The sequence below is a fragment of the Astyanax mexicanus genome, chromosome 7, assembly GCF_023375975.1.
Source record: "Astyanax mexicanus isolate ESR-SI-001 chromosome 7, AstMex3_surface, whole genome shotgun sequence".
NCBI classification, from domain to species: domain Eukaryota; kingdom Metazoa; phylum Chordata; class Actinopteri; order Characiformes; family Acestrorhamphidae; genus Astyanax; species Astyanax mexicanus.
Window position 1 is genome coordinate 44,677,563 of NC_064414.1, and position 15,696 is coordinate 44,693,258.

Consider the following 15,696-nt stretch of genomic DNA (forward strand, 5'->3'; position numbering starts at 1 on the left):
TTAGAGTATATTAAAGAGGTTTATTAGATTCATTGTGTTAATAATACATGTTATCTTTAAATGTAAAAGAATATAGGTAAAGTTAGGGTTTACTGGGAAATCCTCCAGTCTCTCTGTTTACGTCAGGTACTTCCTCAGCCAAGGGCGTGGTTGGTGGGCACTATAGGGCGGGGTGGGGGCGTGTCCAGTTTGAGCCCAGTTGGAAAAGAAAGAGTCCATCCAGTAAAGTACAGTAAAGTTGAGGATTAAACAATTGAGGATTTCAGATCACATATAAGTAAGTATTCGGGTTTATTGTGATTGTTTATTGTGATCGAGTTTAATTGGGGTTATCTGAGTAAGATGTGTTGTTTAGTATATATAGGGTGCTATGTATTTCTAGTGGTGTGTGTGTTTTTGGTCATTATGAGAGGGAGCTGAGGAAAGTCTGGAGCTGTAGAGAAGGTACTGGGGTAGCTGGGGTTGTTCAGCTGTTTTTTAGGGTTGTGCTATTTTATAATCCAGAACTATAGTCAGGGAATATCCATATGATTCCCCAAAAGTGAACAGTCGAAAGAAGAAATCACTTTATCTGCTCATCTGCTAATCTCACACTGTAATCTGCTCCTGTGTACCAACCAGCAAACCCACAAAATAATTTGAGTTATTTTTCCTTTTTTTTCACTTGAACAAACCAGTAACCAGTGTTAAATTAACAATATACTCTGTGTGTTAACAAAAAAAGGGGTGGGCGATATGGCCTTAAAATAATATTACAATATTTCACAGTATTTTTGCTATAACCATACTTTTGGCGATATGACAAAATACTTAATAAAAAATATTTCAAGAATACACTAATGCACTCCAAATATCTCCATATATCCAGGATTAAAGTAAAATAAATGATACTGGACAGATATAATCAGTCTTTAGTAGATATATCATGAGAATTGAGAACAGTGTGAATTTTTCTTTTGCTAAAACCAGCAAAAAAGTAAAAAGTACCATGATGTGATAATTATTGGCGGGTTATTTGGCACAATATTTCAGGGTATAATATAATTCACAATATTCAAAAATGTTGGCGATATTATTGCATACAACATGATATGGCACACCCCTAGTGTTAAATTAACACTGATTAATTAACTGTATATTTGTGTGAAGCATCTCAGTTGGAATTTTGCCTCACAGCATAAATTACTGTAACAATTAATAGCAACCTCTTGCAGCCTCTTAACACACCTAGGCCTGTCATGATAATAACATTATCGATTTATCATACAATAAATGGGCTGCAATGTTACTGAGAAGTCTTCAAAATTGTAATGCAAAATACACGCAATGGACAAAATATTGACATAAATAACATCAACTACTTCTTTGTTTGTAATGTTTAAAAATATTCATAACACTGACTCCAACTTAAATTGTCTCAGACAGAAAATGTGGAGATTTTTGATTCTTCTCTGCACTGCATTTTTGGCAGGTAAGATTATTTACTCTTTTATCAGTATTGCCTATTTAAAGATAGGTGCAAAAGTGACTGTTTTTATGCTTTACATATTTAACTAAAACTTTACTATTTGACTAATTTCGAATTAAGAGAGTTTCATCTTGTTGATGGTTTTAATCTAAACACAAGGTTATGGGTATTTATTTGGTCCAATGCATCACCTAAATAATCTAAACTGGACTGTAGACATTCTCATGTACTGACACTTTTGGGCCCATATGTTTGCGTAAAACTCATGACTCTCCCTATTTTCATCTACCTGTAGAGTCACAAAAAATGGAGTATTTGCAGATGCTCTTTGGAGAACAGTTGAGCATCAAGCTGCCGACAACGGAATCACTGGAGTTTACATCTGTGGATGAATCTGAGAAGTACACTGTCTGGGCCTTCAATTTGTTCGGCAAACGGGGATCAATAAAAGGATCCAAATCTAATAGGCGATTTGTGATAAGACATGTCTGTTTTGAAGATCAGGGAACCTACATACGGAGGAACATATTCAAGACAATTGACTACATCGCCAAGGTTAAGGTTTTTCGTAAGTGATCTCTTTTACAATTTCTTCTTTCTATTCTCTACATGTTTGGTATCACACCGCTGGTTACTTAAAAATACCAAAAAAAATTACTAATTCTTCTATAAAGAACTATAAACATCATATTGATTCTGGTCTAATACTGCCCTTTTCAATTACTTTTAAAGCTAAAAGAACTTCCTGGGTTTGTGTGCGGGGTGACTCATGCAGCATTTCACTGAACGGCGTTGAGAAGGAAAAAGCCAGTCTGAGATTCTCCAATGAAAATGTGTCCCTCATGCTGGTGGTTCGAGGCTCACCTGTGACGAATCTTCCTGACTATGCTGATCGGATCAAAGTGACCAGCAGCAGTATCCAGTTGCTCAATTTCAATGTTTCAGATGAGGGCAACTACACACTTTATGAGGGTCAAGATCGTAAGGCTGTAACCACCAGGCTGTACTTCTCAGGTAAATTTCTACTTGCTGTCCTTATATGGTTTCCTCATTCCCTATTGAACAGGGTGATGCTACCAAAACCACAGGAATCTGTTTAAATGAATACGATTTATCACTAAATCCAGATGGACATAGTATATCAGCAAAGACATGGTTAATACTTGTAAGTTCCTAACTTGCTAACCTTTTTCAACAGGAATAAATAAATTACGTTTCGTATTGAACTAACATAGAATGTAATTTTCTGTTCCGTAATTTTGAGGTAAGAGTGTAAACAAGAGTTTTGTGTTTTGTGTAAGACAGTCCTGCTGCTGTTCTCCTTCAGCCACTCTGCCATGTAATTTTCCACTGCCCAAGAGAACAGACGCATCTTTTTGGTCATGATGAGAATAAGAAGCACTGCCAGCATTCATTTGCTACCATATGCCTGATAGAGCTGATATTGCAGTGAATATTACAGAAATACAGAGGTTTAATGAGGAAATGACTACATTATCGGCTGTAATGTATGAGAGACAGTGTACAAGCTCAACTGCTCCGTTTGACACCGGGTTCTTCTTCTTTCAAAGTTTTTCAGTCTTACACGACCAGCTAAAGTTAATAGCCATCTCTCAGTCTGACTGTTTTGCCTTCCTGCTTGCTGGTTAGTGATGTTCTGATAGTTAAAGTTGTTTTGGATCCCTTTTGGAACAGACAGATGTTAAAGTTGGCATTATGACACTATACTGGCTAAATTTAAAGGCCCTATATAAAGCATGTGTTATCATGTGAAAGAGGGATGGTGGGAAATTGGGAAAAACAACTTCACATACCCATGTATTCATGTCATTACAATCAAATTTGCTTGTCATTACAGTCATATTTGGCATTATAAAGACACACTTGAACAACATTGGATCGACCTGTGATTGACAGTGGGTGTGTGTGTTTTGCCAGGCACAGAACCCTCACCAAGAGGTTTTATCTTTAGAATAGGCTGTTATGACTGCCAAAAACTTAATTTAAACTATTTTAAACTAGAATGTTAATGGGACTATAGCTGACAGAGACAGGTGTAGATTTAGGATTATTTCAAAATATTGTCTTTGAACTATTTTGTCGACTTCAAAATCCAAACTACCCATTATACTTTCCTGTATGTCTATATATTTTTTACTTTACATGAATCAATGCACCATTTATCTCTCTCTCTCTCTCTTTCTCTTTCTCTCTAGAGCCTCATGATGGCATCGATGCAAGCCCTCTTCTCTCTCTTTTGCTGCTGCTGGGCATACCAGTTGGAATTTGCTGTTGCTGCAGAAAGAGACTCAGAAAGAAAAATCAGGCCACTGCTATGACTACAATCCAGTCTCACAGCACCCTTTCCCCTTCTGGACCACCACCTGATTACAGCAACCATGTGGATCCTGCTGGCCCAGTCCCGGTAAGAAGTTTAGTGTGAGGCATATATTGCTAACATGGTGATATGGTGAAAAATATTATTGACCAAATGAGTAAAGAGTAAAATCTTATAAGAAAGCCTTATGATTGTTTATCATGTTTTTTAGACATACGCTCCTGGCTATCCTGCTCCAGGTGAGAGTCAAGATCATCCTCCTCCTGATCCTCCATATGCTGTACCTGTGCAGCCACAGTATGGTGGGGAACCAGCCATGCCTCCTGTGAGTCTCATACGCACATATCTACACATCTACACACATGCACGCACACCTACATGCACACACACACACACACCTACACGCACGCACACACAAAAGACATGTAAGAATGTAAACAGGTCTGTATAAGGGTCAGCATTCCTCTGAGCCGCTACAGAGTGTAGAACTAGCTGAGATGTGATCAATCAGCTGCTGAGCAAAGGGTGCAGCTGCTGATGTCATTCCTGCTGTTACGTCTTTCCCTGAGATAATTTAAATAGTTTTTCAGATGTTAGCACAAACAATAATTGACAGAGATGTGTGGATTTCCTGCTTGACAGACTTTAAACATTTCAAGGCTACTTCGCTAGGACAAAGCTCTGTACCCGTAACATTAAGCTGGAATGAAAACAGCACTAATTGCACCAATTAGGGTCCATTTTCTGGTGGAAGTGGAAAAATCTCTGCTAAAATCTTCCGGTAAAAGGTGTGATGTATTCTGTTGTTTTTTAATGGAGTCAGCACACCAAAAGTTGTTCAGACACACTGTTGAGATCACCTATTGTAGTGTGTACACCTTATCTTACAATTGTTGTTAAATTCTGTGCTTTTATATACAACGAGATTAATTGTAGATATAGGTAGAAATAACAATTTGAAGCATGATTGTCACTGTGGTCACAGAGCAACCTTTAAGATCTCTGCAAGTTTCTCATTTGTTACTTTGAACAAACTAAACCAATGATTGGAACTCTCTCTCTGCATTTTCTACGAATTTTAAATGTTTTCTAGGGACAGTCTTTCTGCTAATCTTGGTCTGGACCTGCTAACACTGATGTTTTGAGCAGCTCATTGGACAGTTTATGCTTATTTAATGATATATCTGAGCACATAAACCAGCTTATACAGCTTTTCTAAGCAAGTAAAACTTTATAGCCTGCTACCGTTATTACATAAAAAAACACAAGTGATCAGTAAGTCCGTAAATCTGACAATTTTAAATAAATGTTCTGTGTGTGTCTGAAAGAGTTAACAGAGAAAGTCATGAGGGTTAGGGTTACAGTTGTAGAACACGTTCGCTGTGGTTGAGATCCTGATCGTGAGACAGACCAATGCACATGAGATAAACAGTGTTTGGGAATGAGAGTGTATGTTTTCCTTTCCTCCCGTTCCCACCCTTTCCTCAGCTTCCTGGCACTGCTATTTATTAGGTATTAAGCAGTGCATACACAATATATGGATGAATGTATTGGAAAAAAATATGTGTAAAAATGAAATAAATTATACAAATAAGGCGTGTATTGTTGCGAGGGATATGCAGAATTAGAAATTTTGAAAAAAACTGAGGATTTTTAGCCCCTGGCAGCACTCAGAGTGGACAGTGAGGGACAGAACCAACAGGGTTCAGACAAACTGCAGGTTTCCGTTCCATTTAAACACTGCATAAATTAAAGGAAATAAATCATCAGCATCAGTTATCATGCTTGTTATTACTTTACTACTTAAAAAAAAAAAAGATACAAGCACAATACAGTGCTAGCCAAGATACAGTTGCAGGAAAAAATATGTGAACCCTTTGAGATTACCTGGATTTCTGCATAAATTGGTCATTAAAAGTGTCCTGATCGTGAAATCACAACAATAGACAAACACAGTCTGCTTACAGACATGTTAACATTCACAGTAAGGGGGGGGGGGGGGTAGGGGAGTATGTGGACCCCTAGGCTAATGACATTTCTAAGAGCTAATTGGAGCCAGGATGTGATGAGATTGGATGTGTTGGTTAAAGCAGCCCTGCCCTATAAAAAAGACACCAGTTTTAAGTTTGCTGTTCTTAAGAAACATTGCTTGATGTGAAGATCAGAACACATTTAATGACCAATTTATGCAGAAATCCGAGTAATCCCAAAAGGTTCACATACTTTTTCTTGCTACTGTAGTGGTTAGGTGAGCAACTTAACCCTAGCATCTGTTTGTTTACCAAAAAGGCAGCTGCCTTTCTCTTTGTAACTTTCACTCACATGTGATTTGAGTAGCCCTGATGGGGTACATGTTCTGTGTTTTGTTGGTTTGTCTCCTGGGAGATTAAATTGCTAGGTGTTACAGTTAATAATATATATTTTTTCATCTGTAGATTTGTGATCACTTTTTCTGTGAAAAGCAACAAAAAAATCATGCATGCTATTTCATTTATGAAGTGGTGAAAAAAATGGCAGAATAAATGAAAACCTGCACAAAGAAACATTCGCTATTTGGCCAAATGTTTAAAATTCAAATTTTGGTGCATCTCTGTTCAGTGCATACATTTCTGCTTATTATTACTGCTAATATCTTTGGTCAAGGATATGGAACATTTTGAGTGGATTTCCCCAAAACAGGGATTAAGCCTAATTGTAGACATTCATTTCCTTTTTAATTGAAAATCTGTGTAGTCCAAGACTAGTTTTAATCACTATCTGGGAAACTGACACTTTAAGTATATTTTTGATGTGCTTGTCTTCAATCAGCAGGGCCCTGCGTCTGCATATCCCCCTGCTCAGCCTTCCTATTGGACCGGCCCTCAATATAACCCCGCTGCTCCTGCTGTATGGTTCTCTTTATTTCATGCATGTGTTTCTCGCTAATGCATGTTCATTTTCATTGCAAAGCAGGATATAGATATAAATATAAATACGTTTGCGTGTGTTAGTGTACTGCCTGAAAGTTCTTTATGTCCTTGGTTTTTGTCTCTTGGCTCTAAGCCATTCACTAGGCTTCCTGCTCACATAAAGGAAAAGGAAAATATGGGAAACCTGTGTGTTGTTTGGTGTTGTTTGGTCTGAACGTGTGTGTGATGTTGTTTTCTAGATGTACACTCCTGGCTATCCTGCTCCAGCTGACAGTCAGATTCATCCTCCTCCTCCTCATAACCCATATCCTCCACTGCCACAGTATGGTGGGCAACCTGCCTTGCCCCCTAACCCTGTGAGTCACACACACAGACATTAAAAACACGTAAAAAATTAAACTGTTTTGTATGTTCTATATATCTTTGTTACTTCATTAAAAAAATCTAATAAATTAAGGTATTTTAACTAATAACTCATATTGTGAAATTAGTTATTCTTAATCCCTATCTGAATAGGATTATTTTCTCAGGGGGTCCTGGGTTAATTTTCTCCTTTTTAGGGGGTCCTCTGTGATTTTATTCCCATCCAGAACGACCATGTATGTGTTTTTCTTAGACATCCTCTGAGAAAATTACAGGCTGAATTACCTACTGTTTTTCGCGGAACTCTGTGGTCGTAAGATAATTTTAGTCCCGTCCGGACGCACGTCTCGTGAGTTTTGTCACCTCACGCTTAATAAAATAGCTATTGTTCCACTGTCACGCACGGTATTTACACTTTGGGTGCGCGTTTCCACAGAGATCCATGTAAACACAACAGTGAGTGGAAATGGAGGAGCTACTGAACGGGATGTCACGTGACCGAGAAAGCCAAAAAACTCACTGGTCCTCCTGTTTTTTCATGTGCAGTCTGGATGCAAGAGTTTATCACTGAGTAGACTTTAAAATATTTCGATTTAAATGTATGCATGAAGGCACATAACAAATAACTTTAAAGTAAACTTTAACAGTAAAGACGACAATAGTACAATAGTAATAACTAATTTATCCTAAAAGATGAATATGATGGATGATATGATATTTTTTGGAAGGGGTTAATGAGCTGTGTGAATGTAATGTGTTTGCAGGGCTTTACTCCAGTGATGTATAATGTCCCTGCTGGCTCTGAGACAGGGGGAAATAAAGAGGGATTAAAGATGAGTGAACTGTCTCCTGCTGCTTCTCTACTTGGGCCAACTCAGACTGAGGTACGTCTAGAGGGGAGCTCCGCTTTATTCTTCCTGTTACACAAATTTGACATTTATGTATTGCCTTTTATTAAATGGAATTATCAGTAAGTGTTTAATTGTATTATTGTGCCTTAACTTACTATTAATGAATGATGTGCTTTTAATTATCAGCATTTCTAGGTAGTGCACTATATTTCCTGAGAATTAGTACAAAATAAAATGATAAAACCTTCAAATGTGGTATGGATCAAATCAGATTGTATGTGGTTTCTGACTCTCAGAAATGTATCTGGATACAATCTAGATATATAGGATTTGGGCTGGCAGTCTAAACATATCCATTGATAGAGCTTACGCTTAAAAGGCAGATTTATATATTTGAGAGAAATGTTATATCTAGTTTGTTTAAAATTGGAGATTGTCTGTCTGTCTAATAATTTAAATAATAATTTACCAAATTTTTATTAGACATGCACTGTCTAGTTGGACAGAACACACATTTTGGTAGAAAACATTTTTACTTTTAATACATATTTAAAAAGAAATTACACAGGTATGTTAGGAATCTTGCCCACTGGCTCATGTTTCTGATACTGTCTGAAAGGGAGTTTTTTTCCGATCTTGTGAGCAGGATGTTTGTTTAAACACTGAGCTCTGGAAACAATTTCAACAGTATCTCCACTCATTGAAACTCTGACTAGGAATAAACACTGCCATCTTGTGGATAGTAAATATGTTGGTCTACCAATGATGTTAAGATGTATTTTTTAAAATAAATTAATTTAATTAAATGTTTAGTAATATATATCATTATCAATATTAAAGATTCTTTTTAAATCCATCATTTTACTGCATTGACTTCCCCTCTGCCCACTTAAATATAATATAAGTATAAGTAGATTCAACCTCACACTGGGTCACTTTAGAAGTTTGAGTCTACCTGACACTTGCACTTTTTTCTTTTATCAGTTTCTAACAAGATTTATGAGATATATCTTTACAAGTAAAACTACCAAACAATTGTCGGCATGATGCAAATTTTGTTTAAAACACGATTGAATCATAGAAATATCTCCTTTCTGTTAATGTTCTCAATCTCAAATTAAGGCAGATTTAAATGTATGTATATATTTGCCTTTATTTGAAATTTAAGAATAAAGTCTGTGATATGTATATTGCTATCTTTTTCAAAACACATTGTAATAATAATTCATTTTCTCTAATAGGTGGGCTTGCCTCCTGCACCCTATACTGGCACGGATGTCCTCAACTCCAATAGCTCTGCTGTCCAGTTCAACAGAACCAACCACAATTTCCTGTAGTTTTTCCAGTCTCTGCTCTACCTCACAGAGTTCTCACCAAAAAGATGAGAACTCAGGACAGATTTTACAGTTTTTATAAACTTTTTACGAACGCCTCACAAATCAGTACATTGTCTGCTCAGGAAAACAGCCTCCCACTCATGTTTTGTTAAGGGGAGCTCATTTAAACAGGCATTTGAATATGAGTAATTTTTGACTCACATTATTAATAGAATAGAAAGTCCTCTGAAAGATGAGCTCATGGAACATGGGCTACATTTATCTAATAATGAGTAAAACTCTTTAGTCTTTAGAGCTGCCTTAGACTAAAACAACTTTGAGGTGCACTTGAAGCTTTACAGCGTTTTTAAACCTTATTTAAGATTTCTTTTATATTACAAATGTCTTTCATTGTGCGTATGTAAATAATGTAAGTATGTACTGTATATGTAACATATTGCACTTTCCAAGATAATTACCATATCAGAGATTAGCTACACACTGTTCTTGTAGGAAACTACTTTTCTTTTTCTAAGCAATATTCTATGTTATCATAATATAAAACAGATACACACCAAGAAAGGAGTTACAGGACATAATCATAAAAAGGTATTACAGGTTGTGTTGCACCAGTATGTGCTGTAGGTCTTAAAGCACTGAAATCATGATTATCATACCCAAGACTATATCAGTGTATTATGTATTATATTACGCAGGCTCGGAAACACACACACAATCAACATATTATAATGGTCATCTATTAATGAGTAATCTCTTTTTTGATAGTTGTTTTTGGCTAAAAGCAGTACAAGATGAAGCTTACAGCCACTGAGCTTTACACAGTTGTGTCAGACATCATAACAGCAGAACAATATCTTATATAGATTGTGGTAGGCCCTGGGGTTAGGGGCGTGACCACTGTGACCCGGAAGGAGGAAGCACCCAGAGAACACAGACACGGGGAGTAAATGAACTCAAATCATACCTTTATTTTCTTTTAACGCCCTCCACCACACCCAGAATAACTCAAATAAACATAACTCAGCCCAAAGGGGGCTCTAGAGTCCGTAGAATTACTTAGTTGTCGGTTAAAGGTCCGTGCGGCCTCAGCTCACTCCTCCCAAGTCCAAGTCTCTCTCTCGAGTGTGAGCTGAGGCAGAGTTTTTATGCCTGTCCCAGCTGGCGGCTTAATCAGTCCTGAATGCCCACCGGCTGGGACAGACATGGCTGTGAGTTCCGGCGTGGGGCGGACCCACGGTTCCCCCGCCTCCTCACGCCACAAGATATTATTAATGACTTCACCACCAGAAAAATCAATATAGCACCCATTTGGCTCCATTTCTAAACACCAGTATGGTCAGATCAGTTAATCAGCCTTCACTCTAAATCAGTGAAGACTGGCATTTTGCTGAGCTTCTCAAAAACATCAGCCTTTATTTTTATCCTGTGCCTGAGAGTTTATTTAATACAGCAGTCTTTAAAAACAGTGGTATTTTTGAGAGGGAGGGAACAAAATACTGTAATAAATGGCATTTATTTGCTTCTGCGATCGACCCTGCACAGTCAAATATGTTTATTCTAAAAACATAATAGTCTGATAGGTTTCCCTGTGGGCTTTTCTAATATCTAAAGATATAAGAAATGAAAACTCAGTCTTTTAGTCTTACGGTAATCTTTTTGTTAATGTACCGTTAAACCAAAGAAAGGCAAAAATAAAACTTTAGAGAGCTAGCAAGCTAAGTATTTACAACCTATTTAATTATCATTAATAAACTCTTTTATAAACCCTATATAAAGGAGCCTTAAAATAAAGTTTTACCAGTTTGTCTTTATGGAAACAAATATTTAAATGCTGACTTTTAAAGGCAACTTTGATTAGGACACTGCTGTAAAGGATGTTTTTTTTATCTCAGCAATAAAAAAACTATTAAAAAAAAATATATATATATATACATAAAAATATAAATTATTCTGAGTGCTATTATACATTTCTGTCCTACTCCAAGCTTTACACTGCCCCAGAATAACTCATTCATTTTATTTTTTCTGTTTCTGACATACCTTAACTCCTACAGGCTTAGTAAACTTGCCCGAGCACGAACACAAACCTATGGCGGCAAAGTCATAGCAATTAGACTTTCATATTTCTCAGTGGAATCTTCCATTACCTTTAGATCACAGTCAGAACAGGCTCTGTGGCATCTTTCTTTATCACTACAAATCGAGTTGTTGAACATAAAGGGGTTAACCCTGGTAGTGGAGGATACATGGTCTGTAAAGAATGTGGCCTGGTGGTAGCTCTGTCCTCAGGAACCTACATTCACAAAAGAAACAAATACCTGACATATTTTAGGTAGCACCCTGACACCATGACAATGCAAATACATTACTGAACACAGGAAACCGTCCTCTACTGCCATCCATAACTGGTGGTCCTGTTACCTACTAAGTATTAGCTTTCACTGCCACTGATTCAGAACTGAATGCAGTATCAGCCACACTTAACTCAATTTGAGGTACACAAAGACTGTACTATGAGTGCATCACACTCAGCTCAGACACTAAGCAAGCTTTCCTTTAGTGTTAAATCTAGAAAGCACATTTAGCTAACATTATAGAAAATCTGGTCAGTGTAACGTTTATTAATTTAATTTTCTGACCGTTTAAGGCTAAATGCAAAAATAGAAAATTGGATGTAAAAACTCATTATTTCATTTTTTCATGTAGTGCAGTGTTCAAGAAATACATTTTCATAAATTTTTCCAATTTTAATTTTTTTTTACATCTCTGCCCCTCACAATCGTAAATTCAGAAAAAAATAACGGCTGAAATGAAAAACTCGATGATTGGAAAATTTGGTAAAAAAAAACAATTTCTCCTTTATTTCGAATTTAGCTTGATACAGTCAAAAAATTAAACTGCTAAACGTTACACTGACCAAAAAGTACCAGTATTTTATTGACAATTTCTGAAAACTAAAAGTTCATTTATAGAATTGTGGCAAAGGATTTCTTCCATGATTCCTTTTTGCATTTATTTTTTTACAGTGCCACATGTATTTTTTCACTTATAACCTGTACCTGTGAGACATATATATATAAAAAATATGTTTGTGTAAAATTACAATGTTGCAACTTATTAATAAAAAATCCTAAATTTTTAATGTATTGCCTTTTGAGCAACTTTTACAGGAAGAATCAGAATCAGAATTGCTGGTATTTCCCAAGTATGTTAAACATGCAAAGAATCTGACAGTGTGAGAAGCACATATGTATGAACACATTAAAATCAGACAAGAATTGAAGTATATTAATTGAAGTATAATGAATAGAAGATGCTGAGAAGATCATAAAATAATAAAAATTGTGTTCTTTATTGTAGGATAAAGTAGTGCAGGCAGATTGCTGTAGATAAATATTAGAATTCAAACATTGAAAAAACTACCTGGGAAAAACTTGTAATAAATTATATTTTATTTAATTATTTATCATTTTAATTGGTACCACTTCAAAATAAGGCTCCTTTATAAAGGGTTTATAAATAGTTTACAAAGGTAAGGTAATAAACCATTAATAAGCAGTTACAACACATTAATAGGAAAGGCAACAGTGGTCTGTCATGTACCAAATAGTAAATCCACGTTCATTTATACTGTTAAATCTCAGATCTTACTAGATGCTTATCTTACTTTGTATTTTCCATCAGTCAGCAATAACATTTCTGTTAATAACTTTTTTTCACTTAGCTATAATAACATATTAAATGACTAAACTGACTTTCTATATTAGTTTATTACATATGTTAAAAAGGTTTTTTTCTATTTATGTGTTGTAAGTGCTTAATAATATTTACAACTTAATTTATAAGCATTAATAAACTCCTTTATAAAGGAGCCATATTTTAAATGGGTATCTTTTAATCTTAATTTATTTATTGCATCTGCTTGTAGCCCTAAAATTAACCTGAGAAGAAGGCGAGTGATTATCAAAAACATTTTAAAAAAAGACAAAAAAAAAGAAAACCTTGTTTATAAAAATGAAAACTTACAGTACATGGCTTTTATCTGCTGGGGTGACCTTTTGGACATTTGAAGGACCTGTGGGAGCACATATACTGCCCCCTTTTTCCTTTGTGGGGCGGTGTGAGGGGCCCTGTGTGGTGCTGCTGCCCTGTTGGTCGCTTCCGGTTTGGGGCATTTTCTGAGCTATGTTGCCGGTGGCCATTCAGCACCATGGGTGGACTCTTATTGTTTCACTTGTAAACAGACAAAGTGGCTCTGATTACTGTCAGCAGTAAGCACTAAGTTTGCTGTGGGACGTATTGTTGTTACTGTTGTTATAACTACTCTAGAGGACTGGATTAGTACTATGGCTATCGAAGTCTGTAACAGGGTAGGTTCTTCCAGTTGCTAAATGAACTTTTCCTCAGTTCTGATAAAAGCCGGAGTTCATTCTTCTGCCGTGCTGTAAAGCTCTGACCTTTGTGTTTCCAGGATTCCAACAGAAAAAAAGTACTGCAAGGAATTATAGCAACAAGTCCACACTTGGTATCCCATTCACGCCCACTATTACATTATCCTGGTGTTCTTTGGAAAATAGTTATGCTCTTGAACTTCAGAGTAGAGTAGAGTATCATGTTTCGTGAGTAGGCATAGTAGGTACTGCTGTGTTCTTTAGCCAAACATATTGTGATGTGAAATTATTTATTACAGAAAACCTTATCAGATTTCAGATTAACTGTTTCACAGCTGGGGCTCAGCAAAAAAACATTTTTTTTTCCTTCATGCAAGAAAATTACCCATTTTACCTCATGTCTCAAGCCTCTTTAATTTACCCTGTATATGCTGAGATAGTAATGCATGTCAGTTTTAGCATTAAAGTTTTTAATATTTTTTTAAACATGATTAATTGAAAAATTGTGTCTTGTGGTGGGATACATGTACATACATTTAAACTCTTTAATTAAAATCTTAAAATCTTTACTTAAAACTCTTTTATTTAGGAACGTTTATAGCTGCTAACCTTATTTTATCTGGATTCTTTATTTTATTGTGATACTCATCATGTTCTTTTATGTATTTAATTTTACAATCTTTTATAATGTCTTTTTTAAATTATTTTCTTTTTTTTATTATACGCTAATGTTACTTTTTACTTGCAGTTTTTTTACTTGCATTATTCTTGTGTTTGTTTGCAAGCTTAACTTGCTGCATTGTATGTTTTCCTGCTATGCCTGTATTGTTAACCCTCTAATTCTGGCATGAATTATGTTTTTGGGGAGAAAGAATAAATTCCCAACTATTTTTGGTAGCTCCTGTTGATATATCAAACTTGAGAATCAGATGTGTTGTAGCAGGGAAGCATTTAAAACATGAAGGTAAGAGGTCAGAGATCAGAGGTCTACGTGCATAATGCTGCCTTGAGGCATTTAATAAAAACACTGTTCTAATTAATGTACAAGAAGAAGAAAATACGGTTTTAATATTTTTATTAATTAATCACTTTTATGCCTCATTGCTTTGTGTTGAGATATGACCTCTTACATTATGTTTATTTTAAATTAAAAAAACGAAATAGAAAATCAGGGTATGGTATGGTATGAAACGGTGCAATAACAAAAAAGATGTTTATTGTATACAGCTCTGGAAAAAGTTATAAGATCACTTTAGTTTTTGAATCAGTTTCTCTAGTTTCTCTGATTTTGCTATTTATAGGTATATATATATATGTTTTATTCTATAAACTACAGACAACATTTCTCTTTTTTTGCTGTAAAGCTCTGACCGTTGTGTTTCCAGGATTCCAACAGAAAAAAAGTACTGTAAGGAATTATAGCAACAAGTCCACACTTGGTATCCCATTCACGCCCACTATTACATTATCCTGGTTCTTTGGAAAGTGGTTATTCCATTGACCTTTACGAAGCAAAACAAAAAATATAGCTATAGAGTATCATGTTTCGTGAGTAGGCACAGTAGGTACTGCCGTGTTCTTCATCCAAACATGTTGTAATATGAAATTATCTGTTACAAAAAACTTATCAGATTTCAGATGAGTGGTTTCACAGCTAGGGCTCAGCAAAAAAAGTTTTTTTTCCCTTAATGCAAGAAAATTACCCATTTTATCTCATGTCTCAAGCCTCTTTAATTTACCCTGTATATGCTGAGAAAGTAATGCATGTCAGTTTTAGCATTAAAGTTTTTAATATATTTTTAAACATGATTAATTGGGAAATTGTGTCTTGTGGTGAGATACTTGTACATACATTTAAACTCTTTAACTGTTCTTTTCTTCTTTTTTTAATTGTTTTTTTTTTTTAATTGAATTCCAGAGGTTTTCAATTTGGTAAAATCAAAGAAACTCATAATTTTTAAATGGTCTCTTATTTTTTTCCAAGAGCTGTATATCACATATTATATATGCCATAGAGGGTTAATCACTTTGATTTTTCA

General features: G+C 35.6%; 1 protein-coding gene across 3 annotated transcripts; it reads left to right on the forward strand.

The window, feature by feature from the left end:
• The first annotated feature begins 192 nt into the window (after positions 1-192).
• LOC103026847 (uncharacterized) lies at positions 193-13,207 on the forward strand. 3 transcript variants are annotated; one of them, XR_002651886.2, is made up of 10 exons: positions 193-277; positions 1,422-1,471; positions 1,764-2,036; positions 2,201-2,482; positions 3,685-3,893; positions 4,018-4,131; positions 6,615-6,692; positions 6,955-7,071; positions 7,332-7,427; positions 7,515-7,934. XR_002651886.2 is itself a non-coding variant. In XM_015607542.3 (10 exons), exons 2-10 carry the CDS (start codon positions 1,429-1,431, stop codon positions 9,264-9,266), a joined length of 1,332 nt encoding a protein of 443 aa, XP_015463028.3. In that variant the 5' UTR covers positions 193-277; positions 1,422-1,428; the 3' UTR covers positions 9,267-13,207. The 3 variants fall into 3 exon arrangements, 2 of the variants coding, with proteins under 2 accessions (XP_015463028.3, XP_049337390.1); XM_015607542.3 differs by lacking the exon at positions 7,332-7,427 and adding an exon at positions 9,171-13,207 and having other exon boundaries at positions 7,843-7,962; XM_049481433.1 differs by having other exon boundaries at positions 7,332-7,934.
• Positions 13,208-15,696: the final 2,489 nt, after the last annotated feature.

Bases quoted from the DNA above. Each gene is read 5' to 3' on its own strand.
- LOC103026847 (XM_015607542.3), top strand. From the start codon at position 1,429: ATGTGGAGATTTTTGATTCTTCTCTGCACTGCATTTTTGGCAG. The intron at 7,072-7,842 runs GTGAGTCACACA...ATGTGTTTGCAG, and splicing joins CTGCCTTGCCCCCTAACCCT to GGCTTTACTCCAGTGATGTA. The intron at 7,963-9,170 runs GTACGTCTAGAG...TTTCTCTAATAG, and splicing joins TTGGGCCAACTCAGACTGAG to GTGGGCTTGCCTCCTGCACC.